This window comes from Rhinolophus sinicus, chromosome 8 (genome assembly GCF_057876585.1).
Source record: "Rhinolophus sinicus isolate RSI-liver-muscle chromosome 8, RSI-T2T, whole genome shotgun sequence".
NCBI lineage: Eukaryota > Metazoa > Chordata > Mammalia > Chiroptera > Rhinolophidae > Rhinolophus > Rhinolophus sinicus.
In genome coordinates this window covers 47362314-47382471 of record NC_142508.1, presented here as the reverse complement: position 1 = coordinate 47382471, position 20158 = coordinate 47362314, and the positions used below count along the sequence as shown (strand labels likewise).

The 20158-nt window shown below is 44.5% G+C and overlaps 1 protein-coding gene across 3 annotated transcripts; it reads right to left on the bottom strand.

Moving 5' to 3' along the window:
• Positions 1-525: 525 nt before the first annotated feature.
• LOC109433988 (zinc finger protein 805-like) lies at positions 526-19860 on the bottom strand. 3 transcript variants are annotated; one of them, XM_088800183.1, is made up of 4 exons: positions 19590-19860; positions 13455-13581; positions 11826-11921; positions 526-4470 (listed from the first exon to the last, which is right to left on the bottom strand). In XM_088800183.1, exons 1-4 carry the CDS (start codon positions 19602-19604, stop codon positions 3377-3379), a joined length of 1332 nt encoding a protein of 443 aa, XP_088656309.1. In that variant the 5' UTR covers positions 19605-19860; the 3' UTR covers positions 526-3376. The 3 variants fall into 3 exon arrangements, with proteins under 3 accessions (XP_088656309.1, XP_088656310.1, XP_088656311.1); XM_088800184.1 differs by lacking the exon at positions 11826-11921; XM_088800185.1 differs by lacking the exon at positions 13455-13581 and having other exon boundaries at positions 19590-19859.
• Positions 19861-20158: the final 298 nt, after the last annotated feature.

Genomic DNA, 20158 nt, shown 5'->3' with positions numbered 1-20158 from the left:
CATAAAACCTAAGCACATCCTGCCCATACCTTAAATCATCTTAAATCATCTCTAGATTGTAACCAGGAACCAACGTGGCAGGCCTGGAGCCTGGGTCTCCCAGGGCCGACCTGGCATCTGGGTCATATGGGGTAGACTAGAACCTGGGCCCATAGAGCTGGGTCTAGAATCTGGGATTGAGGGGGTGGCCTAATACAAATAGTTGCTATTCTATATTATTTAAGGAATAATGACAAAAGTGTACATGTTCAGTACAGATGCAACCATCGTACTGAACTATATAGGCCTAACTACATGGCATGTCAGCAACAATGTAACTTTTTTCCCAAATACCTTTGATCCATGGTTGGTTGAACCCAATGATGCAGAACTTGTGGATACAAAAGGCTGACTGTATATTGGTTTGCTTGATGGTATCTGTTTGTACTGGTCTCAGCCTATCAATAACCAATGTTGTGGCTAGATCAGTCCATGTGTCTCTTATTACGATTGCAAGAAACCCTTTAGCAATAACCATCAGGAAACTTTGAAAATATACAGGTTTATTACTTACAAGACCTGGAAACTACACAGTACACCTGGAGCCACACAGCAAATTTGCAGGTAGAGGGAGCACACTTAGGGTTCCACTTATATTGGGGTTGAGGGTGGGGGCCTAGGGTTTCGCAGGCTCACTCTTTATTGGTGAATTTAAAATATAAGGGTGGGAATTTAAAGTGTTGGAAGAGAAAACAAGTAGTCCAAGTGGTCAGTTATTATTAGGTTGGTGCAAAAGTAATTGCAGTTTAAAAGGTTCATAATTGCAAAAACCACAATTACTTTTGCTCCAACCTAATAATATCAACAAAGACCTCTAAAACAAAGGAGCCTCCGTGGGGGAAGGTGGCCTGGCTCTTTAGCTATTTGTGTGGCTGGCAATGTGTCGATTCACGATAGCTCTTTTTGAAGCAGATGCCTCTTTGAAATGAATGCCTTGACAATCAAAGCTAAGTCAGGTACTTGTATTATAAAAACAAACAAGCAAAAACAAATGTGAGGGCTTATTTTAGTGTCCTCTGAGTCCAGTAGACTTTCTTTGCTCTTTCTTTCCTTTTTGTTTCTGTGTACTTTCAGGACTGTTTCTGAACTCGCTGGTTCTTCCCTCTGCCTGATCAAGTTCACTTTTGAAGCTCTGTATTCAATTTTCTAGGTCAGTCATTGTTCTTCAGTCCCATAATGTGTTTGGTTATGATTTCTATCCCATTGTTCAACATCTTGTGTTGTTCACAGCTATCCTGATTTTGCTTAGCTGTCTATCTGCTTAGCTGTCTTGGAGCTCATGGAACTTCCTTGATAATTATTTTTTCGATCTCCACACCTTTAGGGTCAGTTACTGATGCTTTATTTCATTCCTTTGGTGGCACTGTTTTCTTGATTGTTCATAATTCCAGCAGCCTTGCATTGGCGTCTGCAAATTTAAAGAAGTTCCTCTTCCAGTAACGATAGATAGGCTTCAGCATGGAAAGCCTTTTACCAATCAGATTGTGCAGACATTCTGGGAGAGGCAGCTGGTGGATTTCTCAGGAAAGCCTGGTACCAGAGTCCTGGGTTGACAGGCCTGGTGCCAGGGTCTGTAGGAGCTGGCCTGACACCAACACAATCACCCAGACCTTGGCACTGGGCCAGTCAAGGACCTAGCCACATAGCCTATCCATATGGACAGGCCAGGAGCCTAGGCTCGACCTGGCATTGGGGTGGGCCTAGAGCCTCAGCCTCTGGCAGCAGGGGCCTAAATGCACAGGATCTGGCCTGTAACCAGGACCAAAGTGGCAGGCCTGGAGCCTGGGTCTCCCAGGGCTGACCTGGCATCTGCATCATATGGGGTAGAATAGAACCTGGGCCCATAGAGCTGGGTCTAGAATCTGAGATTGAGGGGGTGACCTGATGCCAGGAACAACTGGGGTGGGCCTACTTGTGTTCATGGGTGCTAGTCCAGAGGGCCCGGCCTGGAAACTGGGCACATAGTTCTGGAACCTGAGTCTGAGGGGAGTACCTCGGCCCCAGGGTGCACTGGGGAAGGACTAAGCCTGGGTCTCTGAGTGCAGGCCACTAGGATGGTAGGTGGGTGGGAGCTGCAGTAACCCTGGAAACTGCTGGAACCCAGGTCTGCTGGGGCGGGCCTGGACCCTGGATTTACAAAGTCAAACAGTTCACTTTTCCATGAGAGAACTTCTGAGTGGAGAGACTCTCTCTCAGTGCTTATCTAAGTGGATTTAGGTAGAGGTGATGAAGTGAACTGAAACTGTTGATCCTATCTACCATGCATCTTTTCTCATTTCTTTGCTCTACCTGAGTGCTGAAATCTCTCACCTGGATACTAGAGCTTTCGAGAAGGCATTTTTGTGTGTGAATCATTGTCAAATTGGAGTTTGTGACAGAATGAAGGCTGGAACCTCCTATTCCACTACCTTGCTGATGTTGCTTTTTATGTCTTAGAGTCTTTTTACATCCTAAGTAAAACGGAATGAAATAATTCAGTCTAGGTGGTCCTAATGATGCAGATTCCTTGAAAGGCACCATTTGTAGAGGAAGATAAAGAAGGTCAAGAAAATAATTTGATTTACTGAAATGGGTGAAAATGGTAAGCACCGGATCCAAGTTGGGAATCTGGGTCTGACTGTCTCTGGTGTCAATGCTGTTTAACCAAAAACTTCACAAATTGCTCCAGAAAGATCTTGAATCCAGCCATGACACAGTGGAGTCACAACAGCCAATCCACACTCACTCAGCAACGGATTCTATCTTAGGTTTGTCATACATGAAACCATTTACTCTCACAACAGCCCTGTGAAGTAAGTACTACATCACTAAATTACCCATTTTACCACTGAGGAGACTGAAGCAGAGGGAAATTTAATAACCTGCACAGGGCGATACAGCTCTAGCCAGCAGAGTTGGGATTTGACACCACGTGTTATGGCTCCAGAGCACTACACTAAGCAGGAAACACCTCACAGTCCTGTGAGGAGCCAGCAGCCGTGGAGAAAACAGGCCATGGTGGTGCAAGGGAGAGGGGAATGAGAGGATTCAACCATGGGAACATGAGAGCAAAGGAGGCATTTTGGTTAATTCACGAAGTAGTAAAAAATACCATTTCCTACAGTGAGGATCCTATTATGCTGGATAAAGATGAATATTAAGTGAAAGCAATTCCACATTTACTGGCTTATCTCATGTGAATCTGTTGGTGTTTTATGAGGTGGGACTTGAGAATGAAAGCTTTCCTACGCTTGGTGCACCATAGGGCTTCTCTCCAGCCTGAGTCATCATGTGTCTACTGAAATAGAGCAGTATGATAGCAAAAGGCTTTCCCACAGACTTTGCGGGCAAAGGGTTTTTATCTGGTGTGAGTCATATGATGACTGCAAGGTGAGTGTTGGGCGAAGGCCTTTCCACATTTATTGCATGCATGGGGCTTCCCTCCAATGTGTTGAATATTCATGTGTTGACACAAATTAAACTTGGAGCAAAAGGTTTTCCCACATTCTTTGCACTTAAAGGGTTTCTCGCCAGTGTGGATCCAACTGTGTTGGGCAAACCCAGAGTGGAAGGAGAAAGATTTTCCACATTTACTGCACTCATAGGGCTTCTCTCCTGTGTGAATCCGCCTGTGCTCCGTAAGGTGTGACTTGCGACAAAAAGCTTTCCCACAGTCACTGCACTCATAAGGCTTCACGCCAGTGTGAATCTGCATGTGTTGGCTCAAATTAAATCTGTAGCAAAAGGCTTTCCCACAGTCTTTGCATACAAAGGGTTTTTCTCCAGTGTGGGTCTTCCGATGCTTAATTAAATTAGAATGGTTGAGGAAGGCCTTTCCACATTTACTGCACTCATAGGGCTTCTCTTCAGTGTGACTCTTCATGTGTCGCCTGAGAGCAGAACTGTTGCAAAAGGTTTTCCCACATTCTTTGCATTCAAAAGGCTGTTCTCCAGTGTGAATCTGTTGGTGCTGCATGAGGTCTGACATCCACCTGAAGGTCTTCCTACACTGTATGCACGCATAGAGCTTTGCTTTGGCACGGACACAGTCCCGCACAAGATCCCGATTCCTGACATTCTGGCATTCACTGGATTCGTAATGGTTCTTCCCTGCTTGATTCATGGGGTCTTTAACTTGTCTGTGTGCATGACTGTCATGGAGAACACCTACTAAAGAGACTCGCTCCTGGAAAATCCTTGAGTGTAGACTGTCATCTGTCCCCAGCTCATTGCATTTAGGGTTCATCTTCCCAGTGCCAGTCTTCTTGTGGGGCTCTGTCACTGGCCTTAAGATTCCTTCCTGCATTTCTGATGGCCCTTCTTGAGTTTTGGTTTGTCCAGTCCTGGGGTTCCTTGAAGCTCCCTGTCTCAGCCATAACTGAAGTGAGGGTGCCTCAGACAAGAGCAGCTGACAAGTGGTTGACTCTGTAGTCTCTGATTTTGCTCTGGCTCCTGAAAAAGAATTCAGTACACAAGAGTGACCTATTAGTGACGCCAACACAGAAGAAACAAAATCACCACTTTTTGAGGGAAAATAATGCCTCTGAGCATGTTATGTTTTCACATTTCTGAAACCCAGGTTTATGATTTTGTTCTTTTCTGTTCCTTGGGCTCTTGACGTTTAAACAGGGAAAACTCAAGAGGGGATGCTGAGGCAGAGGACAGAAGGTCTGGTGAAAGAATTTTCCTTATAGTCCTGAGTCAAGGAGGGTGGACAGAATTATGATGACATTATATACAGTATGTTGGCTCTAAGAGAGAACCTCTCATCATCGTGCTAGGAAAGCACAAGTAAGATGCACTAATTCTGGTCCAGATGAGAGAGAGAGAAATCATAAGAGGTTTCCCAGGAGGTGCACCAGGAGTTGTTTCCTAATAGAGAGGCAGAAACTGCCTGACAGAGGAAGTGGAAAGGGGTGTTGCAGGCAAAGGAGACAGAATGTACAAAATCAGTCTTGAGTGAAACCCAGATGCCTAGAGAATTTCAGGGCATGAGAGGATGTTGGAGATATGGAGGTAGAAACACACAGAGGCAGAGGGCAAGCAGGTTCCCAGGATTTTGACTGGGGTGCCAATGAGTACAGTCATTGCTATTCCCCAAAGTTTACAAGGTAGAAGTGAGCACAATACGAGCAGATATATTGAGTCTGCTGTGCCAGAGGAATAGCCAGGTAAAAAGACACAAAACAGATATAATCTAGATAGCGAAAATTATAAATATTTACATAGAGGCATTATGTAAATGGAAATATTGACAATATAAAGGTGTTCATTCTTCCTCAATGGACTTATAAATTCAATACACTCTAGATAAATTCACAATAATGTTTTTCATAGAACTTAAAAAGATGATTCTAGAACTTATGTGGAAGAATAAAGGGCTAAAACATAGGGCCAGATGATTTACTGTTAAATTGTACCAAACATTTAAGGAAGAAATAATACCAAATATCAATTCTATATAATCTTTTCCAGAAAACAGAAGAGGATGGAACACTCTCCATCTCATTTTATGAGGTCACCATTACCTTAATATTAAAACTGAAAACCGATATTACAAAAACTACAGACTAATATCTCTCAAGATCAAAGACACAAAAATACGAACAACATATTAGCAAACTGAATCCAAAATATGAAATATAATATTAATACATCTCAAAGAACAGAGACTCAATGCAGGAATGAAAGGCTGGTTCAACATATAAAAATAAATCAATGTAACTGACCCTATTAAAGGACTAAAAAAAAAAAAGAAAGAAAACTGATTACATCAACAGACAGAAAAATCAATCAACAAAATTCCACTTATGATTAAAAAAAAGAGACTCTTAAAAACCTATGGAATAGAATGGATTAAGTGCAAATCTAATAATACGTGTGGAATTTGTATGCTAAAAATTACAAAACACTGGTGGAAAAAATCGGAGCAGATCTAAATAAATGGAAAAATATTCCATGATCATGAATTGGAAGACTCAGAACTGTTAAGATGTCAATCCTTCCCAATTCAATCTTTCAAGTTGGGGTGGCCGGATGGCTCAGTTGGTTAGAGCCCGAGCTCTGAACAACAGGGTTGCCGGTTCAATTCCCACATGAGATTGTGGGCTGTGCCCCCTGCAACTAAAGGTTGAAAACGGAGACTCGACTTGGAGCTGAGCTGTGCCCTCCACAACTACATTGAAGGACAACTACTTGGAGCTGATGGGCTCTGGAGAAATGCACTGTTCCCCAATATTCCCCAATAAAAAATAAAATAAAAGTAAACCAGTGTAAATCAATTTCAAGCATAAGGAAAAAAATAAAGTTTACTCTTTCAAGTCAACATAATCTCAATGAAAATTCTATCCAGTTCTTTTTGACGATACTACAAAGGCAATTATAAAATTTATATGAAAAGGCAAAGGAAGTAGAATTGACAAAATAATTCAGAAAAAGAACAAAGTCAGAGGATATACCTCACCCAATTTAAAACCTACTATGAAGTTACAGTAATCAAAACTGTGGTGTTGCTGAAAGAATAAACATACATAGATCTGTGGAATAGAACAGAGAACACAGAAATAGCCACCTTCAAATATAGTAAGCTCCTTTTTGAAAGATGCATAGTCAATTCAATGGAGAAAGACAGTCTTTTCAATAAATGACTCTGGATGTTCATAAGGGGTAGAAAAATATACCTTGACACCTCTTATAGAAAAAAATAACTCAAAATGGATCATGAACCTAAATGTAAAACATAAAAATATAAAACTTCTAGATAGGAGAAAATCTGTGAGACATAGTGTTCAGCAATGAATATTTTGATAAGAAAAACTCAATTGTTAAAAGAATTGATAAATTGGACTTTACCAAAATTAAAAATGTTTGCTCTATGAAAGATACTATTAAGAGAATGAAATAAGCTACAGATGGAGAAAAATGTTTGCAAATCATATATCTGATAAAGGACTCATGTCTATAAAGAATCCTTAAAACTCAAATATAAGAAAACAGTAACAACAAAATGAGCAGAAGATCTGGACAATTCACAAAAGAAGTTACACATGTGCAAAAGGGGCATATGTCATTAGACATTTGATTGTCTAATGACAATCATTTGTCATTAGAGAAATGAAAATTAGAACCACAATGAGTTACCTCTACATATGTTAGAAATGGCTAAAATTCTAAAGAAAAAAATTGCCAATACCAAATGCTGGTGAGATATGGATCACAGGACTTCTTCCTCATTTCCAGTGGGAATGAGCCACTTTGGAAGTCACTTTGAAGTCAACCCAGCAATCCAATTTCTAAATGTTTTTGCAAATGAACGGAAGTTTTATACTCACACAAAAACCTGTATGTGAATTATTACAGCAGGTTTATTCGTTTGTTCGTTTATACCAGAAACAGCCAAGACTGTGAATAGATAAACAAACTGATGTAGCCAAACGTTGTGATACTACTCAGCAAAAAAAAAAGAATGAGTTGTAGATTCACCCAATGACGTGGATGAATAGTAAATGCATTCTGCAAGTGAAAAAAGCCAGACTCAAAAGGTAACAGATTCCATTCATATCATTCTGGCAAGAGTAAAACGATTGAAACAGAAAACAGATCAGGGGTTGCTAGTGAATGGGGAAAGGGAAAGTGGCTGACTATAGAGGGCATGCCAAGGGAAACCTGTAGGTAATGGAACTGTATTGTATTGTACTGGGGTGGGGGGTACATGCCTCTACGCATTTGCCAAAACCCACAGAACTGTACATTACAGAGAGTGAATATTAATGTGTGAAAATTAAAACCAAACCAAACAACAAAAAAATAGGACGTCAGGGGATCCCAGGATGAAACGCACACTGTGACAAATGAACCTAAGTGAATTATAAATGTAAGGCATAACCTCATTGAAGGGTGGGTGGAATAAGGCGACATGAGTTAACTTTGGAAAATGGTGCTTTGGATGCACAATGTAAGGCTAAAGAGAAAACTAACTACAGTTGACCCCGGAACTACATAGGGGTTAAGCGTGCCTCTCACCTGTGCAGTGGAAAATCGCGTAACTTAAGTTGTATCTCTGCATAGATAACTCATTCCCAACCGTGGTTCCGAAATACATACACATAAACATTTTAATCTAGATGGTAAATTTGTTTCCCAGGGAAACTACTTTACATGTATAATTGAGTTGAAAAAATAAGTCAATAAACGGTAGGTAAGACAGATAGAAGCCAGGTTTGTCATGGTCAGAGAAGAAAGTTACAAAAAAGCAAAGAGGGAAGACTAGAGTGAATCATGTCCAACAAGATTAGAGTTGGAAAATGAGTATAGTGTACACACCTGTATTCCTTAGCTCTGTTCTGAGAGGGTCTAGAAGCAACACTGTAGCCACGTGCCCCCCCAGTACCTAGAGCTTGGTTCTCAGTACTACTATTTGATAGTACTTAGGAAAGGGAAGCAGGGATCCTTGGAGAGACAGCTGATTCCATGGCAGAGACAGGGAAAAGAGAGAAATCTGGCCTCTCATAGTACCAGAAAATAAGAAAGTCCTCAAAAACTAAAGAATAGGGACATATCAAAGGGACACAGAAGCCACCCTGAAAGAGCTCCCAAGGTCCAGAGTTTGCAAAATAAAACAAATAAATATAATATTGGATTACAACCCAAAGTCTAAAACAAATATACACGAGTCCACACTGACAAAGGACCAATTGGATAAATAAATAAATGTGGGAGACGAGACAAGTTGTCATAATACATAGAAGATTCCTAGTAATATATGCAGGTACTTCTCTTCCCCTTGAGTGTGAGCTGGACTTAGAGACTCACTTCCAAAGAAGAGAATACAGGAAGGGAAAAATAATAACTTCACAGTGAAGAAATCTGGTCGATACAACCTTAAGCCAGCGATTAAAGTCACCATCAGCAGTGACGTGTGCATATTATGTGTCCCTCACATGAGCTGATGAGAAGGACACTCACCTGTGCTAATCTCACCAAAACCTATTATCCCAGTCTGAACACGAGTCATGTAGCACCGAAACCAAATTGAAGGACATTCTACAATAGGCCTGACTAGAATTCTGGTTCAAAATTGCCAACAACATGAAAAATAAGGTGAGACTGAGAAACCATCACAGGCCAGAAGAGACTAAGGGCACATAATCAAATGAGATATGTTACCCCAGACTGGATCCAGGAAAAGATAAGGGACATGGGTGTTAAAACTGGTAAATTCCAAGTCTGGAGTTCAGTTAATAAACTAAACTTAACATGCGTAACACAGTTATGTATTAATACGATACTAACACAGGAGCAATAACAGGTGAAGGAAGAGGACACAAAACACTGTGTCATTTATTTAACTTTTCTATAAACCTCAAATGATTCGAAAATAAAAAGTTTACTTAAAAATGAACTTTTGAAGGTTCCTTTGAAAGCTATAGAACAAGTTGTTAAATGTGGTATCACAATTACACCTATAAAAATATTTTAATAAAAGAAACAATTCTAATGACAGTATTAAGGGAACTTGTGATTTGGGATAAAATCTCTAACATCAATCACGATTCATTTCACACAATATAGACAGGAGAAAATGTGAGATGGGTGCTGTATTAGATGATGACGATGCCAACGTTGAATATTTGAATAAAATTAATTCACGTATGGTCAAAAAGTATTATTAATAAGTTCTAGTCAATAACAGACAGATTAAAGAAAAAAATACAGCAAAAACTAGAATATATTTGCTACATATACAGTTAATAGAACATTAATATAAGGAATTTACAAAAATTCTTAAAAATCTAAAGCAGCATAAAACCTTTACTAGAAAAATAGGCAAAAAAAAAAAAAAAAAAAAAATCATGAACTTATATTTCACAGAAGATATACATTGGCCAAAAAACACATGAGCTCAACCTCAGTAGAAACAAAGTAAATATAAAGAAAGACCAGAGTGAGAAACCACTATGCACTCATTCAATTGAATACAGTTATAGAGCCTGACAATATCAGATGTGGAACCGGATGTGGTCCCTGGAATCTCTCATTCATTGCTGGTGAAGTTAATAAATTGGTAAAACCACTTTACAAAACCCTGGGCAACATCTTGTAAAGGTGTTTTCCATCATCCAGTCATTCCACTCATAAAAAAAATTACAACTAAAACTCCTGCACATGTGGATGACTACACATACATAAGATTCTCCATAGCAGCAGGGGGTGACCAGAGGGAAAAAAATAATGGATTTAAATCATTTACTGATCAGTTTAGTGCAGTCAGATTTTTTTGGATATAATTATGGAAATAGGTAAATGTCCACAAAAATGGAAAAATACATTGCGATATACTAGATAGAGTATTTTGAGAAAGAAAACTGTGGCTCACATACCATGATTCTTATAATGCTGAATTTTTAAAAAGCATTTTTCAGAAGACTAAATTAATATCTTAGTCCACTTGGGTTGCTATAACATACCAGACTGGGTAGCTTATAAACAACAGAAATTATTTCTCACAGTTCTGGAGGCTGGGGAGTCTAAGATCAAAGCACCAGCATAGTTTTCCATGGTTTGGTGAGCTTCTTTGGCATATCATTGTTATATATATATATCTATATAGATAGATAGATAGATCTATATATATCTTTGTCTTAATTGCCTTTACTTTCTGTCATTAGCATATTCTATTAATTGCCTTTGTCTTTTGCGATTGCATATTACTAAATAAATTAATTAGATAGTGCTAAATAAATTAATTAGAACCACACTAACGTATGTTCCTCTTTCTTTTCCCTGCTCGTCATTACCAGGTTTTATAGTAAAGAAGGGATAGGAAGCCAACGGAGCTGGGGATTGTTTCTGGCTGACAAATGGGAAGATGGATAAATGAATGGAGGAAGGTGGGATGCAGAGTATAGGCACATATAGTAAGATGGCTCTTTCTCTTCTGAGTCCAGAAGGACATGTGAGATATTATGCATTGTGATTGATATCATTACATGAAAGATCCTAATAGTTGAGCTCAGGCATGGTGCTAAGCAACTTCATGCCTTAAATGATTATACCTTCAAACAGCCCAATGAGTTAGAAATTATTACCACTTTCATTTTTCAAGAGTAGGCTGAGTGCAGCAGACTGGATCAATGCAGAACAAACCCATCTGCTCTTTTCCTTGGGCACAGAGCTAAAGCTCGTATCCCTGCTGCGTCCTAAGAGGGATGGCCAACTGCTGAGTTCTCGAACAGAATGCAAGGGGAAATGATGTGTGTGTGTGCAGCTGGGTGTGACTCTATCCTTCCTCTTGTTTCCCCTCTGCCAGCAGAATGATGCCAGGGTAACCATAACGCCACATACGGATGACAGAAGGCACACGAGTGACTGCGTGATATGATATGAACTCCCACGCTGACCCACGCTGCCATGAGTGAGAAAAATATTTTTCATGTGTTGAGCCACTGAGATTTTGGAGGTTATCTGTTACTGCCATGAGCATTAACCTAGCCTAACTTAGCTAAAGGAGGCACAAAAACGCCACCCCACCTCCCTATCGTCACAGGGCTGGTGAGGGGCAAAGGCAGGTTTTAAGAGCAAGCAGTTGGAACCCAGAGCCTCACTCTTACCTACCAGGACAGGTTCTTCACAGGCAGCAGTAAAGAATGTGTTGAGGTGCGAGGGCAGAGGGACCTCAAAACAAAGGGCTCTACCCCAACCAGGCACCCAAGGAGACCACAAGAAGCTTCCCCCGGAATTCCAGAGGCAGTGGTCCCCTCACAGTTAAGGCTGCCATGACACCCACTGCCTAAATCTTGGCCACCCACCTGGACAGACACTTTGGGAGAGGCCTCTCTTCAGCATCCATAGCTCCTGCCTATGCTCTGGTAGGTGGATCAGCTCTGATTTGGGAACTGGACATCCTGTTTATGGAGAAAGAAATAAGATATGCATATTTTAGCAAAGACAAAAAGAAATGTCTCAATGCTGTCTGGGATTTCGGGACAGAGAGGAGACCTTGGAATAAGGCTGCTCTTGTCCAAGTTGATCTGTGACCTGGGAACCAAGGCCAAGAATACCATCACTGGGTCCTAAAGGCTGAGTGAGGTAGTGCTGGCTGTCGAGGCCGATCCATCTCCCTTGAACTCCATTTTAGAGAACCCCCCAAACTGTTCAAATGCAGTCACAGGACCCACGAGCACCAGCGCTCATAGAGCATTCATTATGACCATTGCTATTAACTGCTTTTCTTTACACTGACCCACTTTTTATTTTGATATATGTCTTCAAAAAGGGAATCTTGTGTCAATGCGAGAAATTGAAAAACGAGTTTTATTTGTCATAAGTGGAAAGTTACTACAAGAAAATCAAACTAGCCCTGTTAAGTCTCCGTGAACTCACACTGCCTGCTCAGGGCTGGGAGTCTGAGGCTGTCCCCTCTGTTGCAAAGGGAAATTACCAATAGTCAAAGGGGCATTAAAAAAGACAGCACAAAACAGGTACTTCCTCCCTAAACAATCAGCAAGCAGGAAAGAGAAAAAGGAACGGCTTTCTCTGATCGTCTATCAGTGCCATTTCTCGTGTTTGTACTCCCTAAAATGGTCTCCCATACCAAGAGAGGTTCATGGCCCAGCCTTCAGGACACAAGGGATGAGCAGGTAGGCCTCAGGGGCCAAAGGAGCCTTTTACATGAACTGTGTGTAAAGAAAGATGCCCCCTGGTGTCCTGCCTTGTTCTCTTAGTTTCAGAACAACATCCCATTACCCACGGGTCCTGCTGACCAGGCCATGAACCAACCAAGCTTGGCCACTCAGTTTCCATCTTATGGGAATCTGGGCAACGGACAGACTACGGCCAGTCTGTGCCAAGCACTGGAGTGAGAGGTAAAGGGGAGTGTGGCCACAGGTGGCTACTTCCTGCCACTAGGATATCGGTACAGAAAGTCAGGTGGAGAGGAAGACAGAGAATGAAAAAAACAGAGAGAGGTAGAGACAAGTAATTGGGGGTTTTCTTAGAACGAGGACAGGGGTGGCCACTTCTTGGTATCAACAACCGGTGGCAGAAAAAGCCAATCTGCTGAGAATGGCACAAGAAGACTCACAAAGAGACATAAAGATCAGAAGTCCCTGAGGCCAAGATCTAATCAAGATTTCTTCTATTTCCTGATGTTAGCCTTTCATGGTACCCAAGTGGACATCTTGCCCTTGAATATTAAAAGAAACCCACATTGCCTCCTACAGATCCTTCTCCTTCGGTATCTGAGACATTTTGAAGGGAACTATGTTTCTTGCCCAAAATTCCCTATAGGAGATACAAGGAGACAAGGCAGGAGAAGGTAAAACCAATACATGTTAGGGTTGCGAGGTGGAGAGAGAGCATCCTGTAGAAATCTTCTCAACAAAAAGTGGAATGAAGGAGGCTGTAGGTCCCCACAGAAAGGAGCAGTGAGGCCTTACCCAGAGAGACCAGGAGCCTACAGGTATCCAGCATCACTTCTCTGTATAGGGTTTTCTGGGCAGGCTTCAGCTGCCCCCACTCATCCTGGGTAAAGATCACTGCCACATCCTTGAAGGTAATTGATGCCTGAAAAGTGAAACAGAGGTAGCTTCATTGGTCCAGGGCCAGTGAGATGGGATTAGAGCCCGATGCCCAGTCATTGGTAAAGGACCACAGAGCCCCAAGGCCCGTATCACTGAGCACTTCCTGGGAGACTAGCTCTGTGACAGGTTCCAAAGAGTCAGACACAGCCGTTGGATAGAATGTGATTGTGTTAGAGACAAAAGCTTTCTATGCCGAAACCATTCATGAAAGACACAAGACGCTGGCAAGGCCACGTGGCCTGAGAGGCACAGACAACAAGCACTTTGGGAATGAAGAGGAGGAGGGAGGACATGACAATGATTAAAGTACCAAACATGACAAAAGCAGTGGCAGCTGAGGCTTGCTGGTCCTCACTGTGTGCTGAGCCATGCTGAGGCTTCACAGCCACGGTCCAGCTCTGGAGCTAGATTCCGACTTGGAGTCTAGCCCACTGGGAATGATACTTGCCTGCTCTGCACTCTGGGGGAAGTCAACTTATTTCTCTGAGCCTTGATTCCACATCAATACAGTAGGTGTTCCCACTTCTCTAGGTGGTTGTGAGAATTCAAGAAAAAATATTCATGAAGCAAACACATGTGCTTGGCACATGTCAGTGCTTGGTGTTCTCCCTACTTTCCTTAACCCACCCACAGCTATGATGTAAACACCATTATCATCTCTACGGCACAGCCAGTGACCTGAGGCTCAGGCAGCTCTAGCAAGTCACCAGAGTCACGTGTCTCAGAAACACAAACAGAATTTGAGCCTCCATGAAAAATCACACAATCTCACTCTCCTGAGACCACCTCAGAGATACTCCCTGCCTGTGTATACACACTTCCATCTGGCTGGAAGGTCCGCCACCCCCCTCATTCCCAAGTCCACATGTCAAAGGGACACCTCCCTGCCTTCCAAAGTTCACACGAGGTGTAACCTCCGGGCGTCCCTCGTCTACTGTGGGTGGAAGGGTGATTAAGAACACTGGCTGTGGTGGTCAGTGTACCACGTGTTGACTTTTGGCTACTTAGGGGCTATGTGACCTTTGGCGGGCCTCAAATTCCTCTTCTATACAGTAGGGATGATAAAAACCTAACTGTAAGGTGGGGATAACTCTGCCTCAGCACAGATCAAGTGCTAAACGAAGGCCAGCTCTTACGGTTGTTTTAGTCCTTATTGTTCCTCTTTGCTCCCAGAACACTCTGAATAAAAAAATGAGCCAAGCCCTCGTGTCTGCTTTTGTAACTATACCAGATTCTGTGCACAAAGATTTCAGAAGATGGGCAGGTGGGGACGGGATGCTTTATCTAGAACTAGCAAGGCCAGGGAAAGACCCTTCTAAGAGGTGACACTGGGGCAGAGCTGGAAAGGGAGGAAGGAGGCAGCCCTGCAGAGATCTGGAGGCAGTTTTCCGGGCTGGGGAAATTGCATGGGCAAAGGCCCGAAAGTGGGAAAGAGCTTGGAATGTTCAAGACAGCTTAGCTAGAGAGCAGCGAGCAAGGAGGAACGGGAGAGAGCAGAAGGGGATGCAGATGTAGCATGGCCTTGTAGCCCATGGTAGGAGTCCCTGAGGAGTTACTCACTCATTAACCACTTATGGAGCCCCACTTACAGGTCCTGTACTGTTCTAGGTCTGAGGATAAGGCAGAGAACAGGAGGCCATGTTCCAGGGTTGAGGACAGGTACCCAAAAAAGAATGCAAAACTACGATCTCGAAGAGCTAGGAGTCTACAGACAACAAAACAGAGTGAGGGTATCAGAGATTGGGATGACTTTAAATGGGGTGAGTGTGGAAGGCCTCTCCAAGGAGGGGACATAGGAGGGAGCATGAAATGCAGTGAGAAAGGGAACCACATGGAGGACAAATAAGGCAAGTCCTGACAGTGATTAGGGTTATGACAAAAGTAAACAGGGTGCCATGCTAGAGGGCAATCTAGAGCCTGTCGTGTGTTTGTGTCTAAAAAGGACCTGCACACCATCGTTACTGATGTTGACATAAGAAACGTCCAAACCTGTTGAGAATTTTTATAAGAGTTTATTTGAGCCAAACTGGCAACACTGCCCAGAAACAAGATCTCAGATCTCCAGAGAATGAGTTTTGCAACTTCTTTACATGTGGAATTAAGGTGGGAAAGTAAGGAAGATTCTGTGAAGATGGGAAAAGGTAAGGTATAGGACAGTTAACAAGATCATGTGCTCCCTTGAGGGTGGTTACAACATCAAGGGTCTGGAAAAGAGGATTACTGCTGGCTTTCAAAGGTGTGTTAACCTAGAAGTACAAGAACAATGGACAGATTGTGCTTAAGGCACAGATAAACCTTTTACTAAAGAAGTTTTAGGCCTGGGGCATGACTTCCCACCATGACCTGTCCAGTTAGGCATTTAGGACGAGATCACCCTGTGATGTTATTTTTAGTTAGATTTATTGCAGCACCCCTTTTAAATACACTCTGAATATGTGATGGATTTGCTTTTCACATGTGAGTGTCTGTAACGCCAGGTGTAACACTGGAGCTCAGCTCTCAGCAGATGAACGTTGGATATGGTAAGGCTGAAGAAAAACAACGGTGCCACAGAGAGAGGGTCATACTGATATATTCTCGAGGGCAGTCGGTTGAGACACAGGAAGCTACATCTGCGCTCTCTGGAGCAGCCCAGACAGCTTTATAGCATACAGAACAATAGTGGCTAACGGCCACCCGGTTACATAAGTGCTTACATAGGGATGCGTCCTGTGCATGTGCGGGTTACATAACCAAGCCACTACTTTCCCACGTCGGGCCGAGAGCCTGGCTCTACTGCTCTCTTGGACCTCGCCCCAACACTCCACCCCTCCAGGGTCTCGCCTCAAATCTACATAATAAGTGTCTTCCACGAGGGACCCTGTGTGAGGAAACTGGAGCATTGCATCCACAAGCCACAGAACAGTAAAGGCTGCAGCAGCAGACCACCAAAAAGCAGGTGACACCTGCTATGGCCAGTAGGGTAGTGCGCCAGCCAGAGGCTAAAGAGGACCATCTTCATCCGGACCACAAGAAAGATTTTCAGTCCAGTCCAAGTCATGTCCCAGAGGGTGTCCCTCGCTGTCCATTTATATAGCCGTTGCCGTTTGGAGCAGTTGGCCAAATTTTCCACAGCAACCTGGAGGTTGAACTCGTGGCCAGTTCCGTACAGACCCAACAAGCCAAATGATTTGCCACACCGGCAAAAGTGCGGGCACAATCCACCCGGGCCAGACGGACCACTTTCACCCGGATGGACTGTCCACCATAGCTGTCAATGACAGCTGGCAGCCCAGGAAGGCATTCGGGATTCTCCTGCAGGAGTGAACATTCCGCACCTGTGTCCACGAGGACAAGGGCGCTGCACACTGAGGGGGAACCAATAAATAGCTAATTCAACATAAGGCCTCTGGTCCCTGCTTTCCTCCACCAAGCGGGTCTCTGGGCCTTCTCCTAGTCAACACGAAGGATCCAATCATCAGCCTCTGCTGCCCCTGAGGTGCCGGGTTTTGGGGCAAGGTAGTCCTGTAGCGAAACTGCCAGACACAGGGAGAGGCCTTGGCAGCAGGTTTTTCCTTCTCTCTTAGGGATCTGAATGGCTGTTCTAGCTTTAATTGCTGCCACAATTCCAACAGAATCTTGTTAGACTTTCCACCCAATTTCTCCCTGTTGGTCCCCGCCTCTAGCAGGTCAACCCACATTTGGGTTTGGGTGACCCGAGTGGGTCCCCTTTTTCCCTTTTGGGTGGTGCTATGTACCCCCTTCCATACGTGCACAGCTTCTGCCTCTCCCAGATTGGCTACAGTGCCAGTGACAACATACATTGGTTGTCCTACATATGGTGCCAAAATGGCCACCAAGGGACCGAAGAGGGCAGAGGGAGCTGTTTGCAAGATCATGTCTAGTATACCGGCCATAAAAACCTCCTCATCTGGCCTGTGTGTCCCTATATTGTAAATAGCATTCTTCATGCCCACCTCTTACAATACTTGCTGGAGGTCCGTGTAAGTTAACCAGTGGTTCCGGTTGCCAGGAGGTCACCGGCATTGGGCCAAGCAGCTCGGGACACAGCCATTACCCATTCCAGGAAGGAGTAGTTACCCCAAGTTTGATGAGCATTTTGTAACCACTGCTGCAAGGTAGGGTGGGTGGTGACAGAAGCCAACTTTCCCATCTCTGGTCCCGTCAGGAGTAGACCGTCTACCCCCACATCCCGTAACCACAGTAACCAAGTGGCGAGCAACTCAGGGGGCTTCTGCTGGAAGCAGTAACCCAAGTCCACCAGCTCTGCCTGGGTATCCGATCGGAACACCTGATACTTGCTCACCTGGGGCAGGGGAGGCAACTGTCCTGGGGCCCTACAGGGTTGCTGCGTCTTTACCTTCTGTGTTACCATGGGCCTGGCTTGGATACAGGGAGTGAGTACCAACCCCTCCTCGTCCTTACTGTCTTCCTCAGAGGTGCCTACAACTGTGGGAGAGGCCTCCTCACGCTAGGGTAGCTGCTCCGTCCTCTCCCTCAAAGACTGTACCTCTGCTTCTAAAAGACCCCGAGTTTTCTCCTAAGCAGATCGCATTTCCTGCTCCCAGTGCAGCTTCTCACGGGTTTCCTGCGACGGAGTGTCCATGTGCAGAGACTGCTCCACCACCTTTTGGAGAGCTGTGAGAAAGAACTAGCCCACGGCACCTGCAGCCACCGGGTAGTGCACTTTTCAAAAGAGTCCTCCAACTTCAATAAGGCCTCCTTCAAGACCTTAGGGGACCCATCCATTGCCTCCTACTCCTGAGGAGGGGGGCCAGGTCTCCAACAATGTGGCTACTGCAAACTACATATTGGTAGGGGGCCACTCCGGGATCCCACCCTCCGGGGGAGCAGCTCCATGCCTTCGGCCTCCACTGTATCTTGCCAACTACACCAAGTGTAACGCCAGGTGTAATGCCGGAACTCAGTTCCTGGCAGGTGAATGTTGGATATGGTGAGGCTGAAGAAAAACAATGGAGCCACAGAGAGAGGGTTCATACCAATATATTCTTGAGGGTCGCTGATCGAGACACAGGAAGCAACATCCGAGTTCCCCGACAGCTTTATAGCATTCAGAACAATAGGGGCTAAAGGCCAACTGGTTATAGCTGATGGCCAACTGGTTACATAAGCGCTTTACATAGGGATGCGTTCTATGCATGTGCGGGTTACATAACTGAGCCACTACAGTTCCATGTGGGGCCAAGAGCCTGGCTCTACTGCTCTCTTGGACCTCGTCCCAACACTGTCTTAAACAGGCAGATTGATTCACTACTGTCAGTGGCAAGCCAACCCCCCTTGCAAGATGGCAACTGCAAAAGATGAATTCAGGGGATTTCTTGGCTCTCAGCCTGACCTGCAATCTTCTGTGCCCCAGCAGAGCAGCAGCAATTCCAAACCCACCTTTCCCCCCAGGCTATCCATCTCCTACTCCACTCATCAGTTATGTAGAGGCCAGAACCAGGAAGGCCCAAGGGCCAGATTCTTCTTGGGGTGAGCCCCTAAGATCAACACACGGCCCAGGAAGGCACCTCTCTGGCAAGAGTACAGAATGATGCTCCGGGGCGTGCTGGGGGACAGACACATATAACACCAGGGCCCTTTCCAGTTCCCTAAACCAAGAGGGAACCATAGGTAACACTCATTTTATACCCGAGAAAATGTAGGCTAAAGATAATTAGTGGACTAAGACAAGGTCACAGTCCTGGAATGGGTAACGGCCAGAATCCACACCGAGTCTCTGCACCTAACAGCCCACCTTACACCCAGCGGGAAGGTCCACGCGGACAGCGTGTGCTGGAGAGATTCTGAGAAGCTACATTTCCTCCTTCCAAGCCGCAAACTGGTGAGTGTCAGAAACGAGAATCTCTCCATGCAAACCCCATTCTGGATTTCATACCATGGGCCGCGAGTGACCCCCATGCCAGGACCCCCAGATCCTACGACAGCGGGGGGAAGGTGAAGACACCCCCGATTAAAACCAGCTCCTACCTGCGCTGGGTCCATGAGAGATAACACCAACAACGAAATCCGTGTACCAAGCGGGGCCAAGAGAAGCAGCGAGAGACACGATCTAGTGAGCTCACTCGAACCTTCCTCCAGGTCCTACAAGGCGCGGACGTGGCTGCCTTTTCTTACGGTGCTTCTCTGCAAGTTGCTGAACGGCCGCCAGTCCTGGTGAGTCCGGTGTGCACAGAACACCCAGGTTTGCAGAACCAGGTGGACAGTAACACCGGAAATTCCGCCCAACCATACGGGACGCAAGAAACGCCCCTTTCACGGTCCCTGATTGGTCCACGTTGCACAGACTTCTGGGGAAAGTAGTTTCTCTCCTGCTTGCAGCCAGACCCCGGGAACTCTTTCCAGTCTCCTGAACCACCCCACCTGACCCTGTAGGGCGCTGGGAAAACGTGGCTTTTAGAATGGGGCAGGGCTTCGCTTTTCTTAAGGGGGAAGCACCCAGATTTATCTGTCACCCATCACAGGAAACTAAAGACACATGATTTCATATGTCCCTGTGGGAGAGAAAGAAACTTTCCTCTACCCTCAAGGTTCTTTCC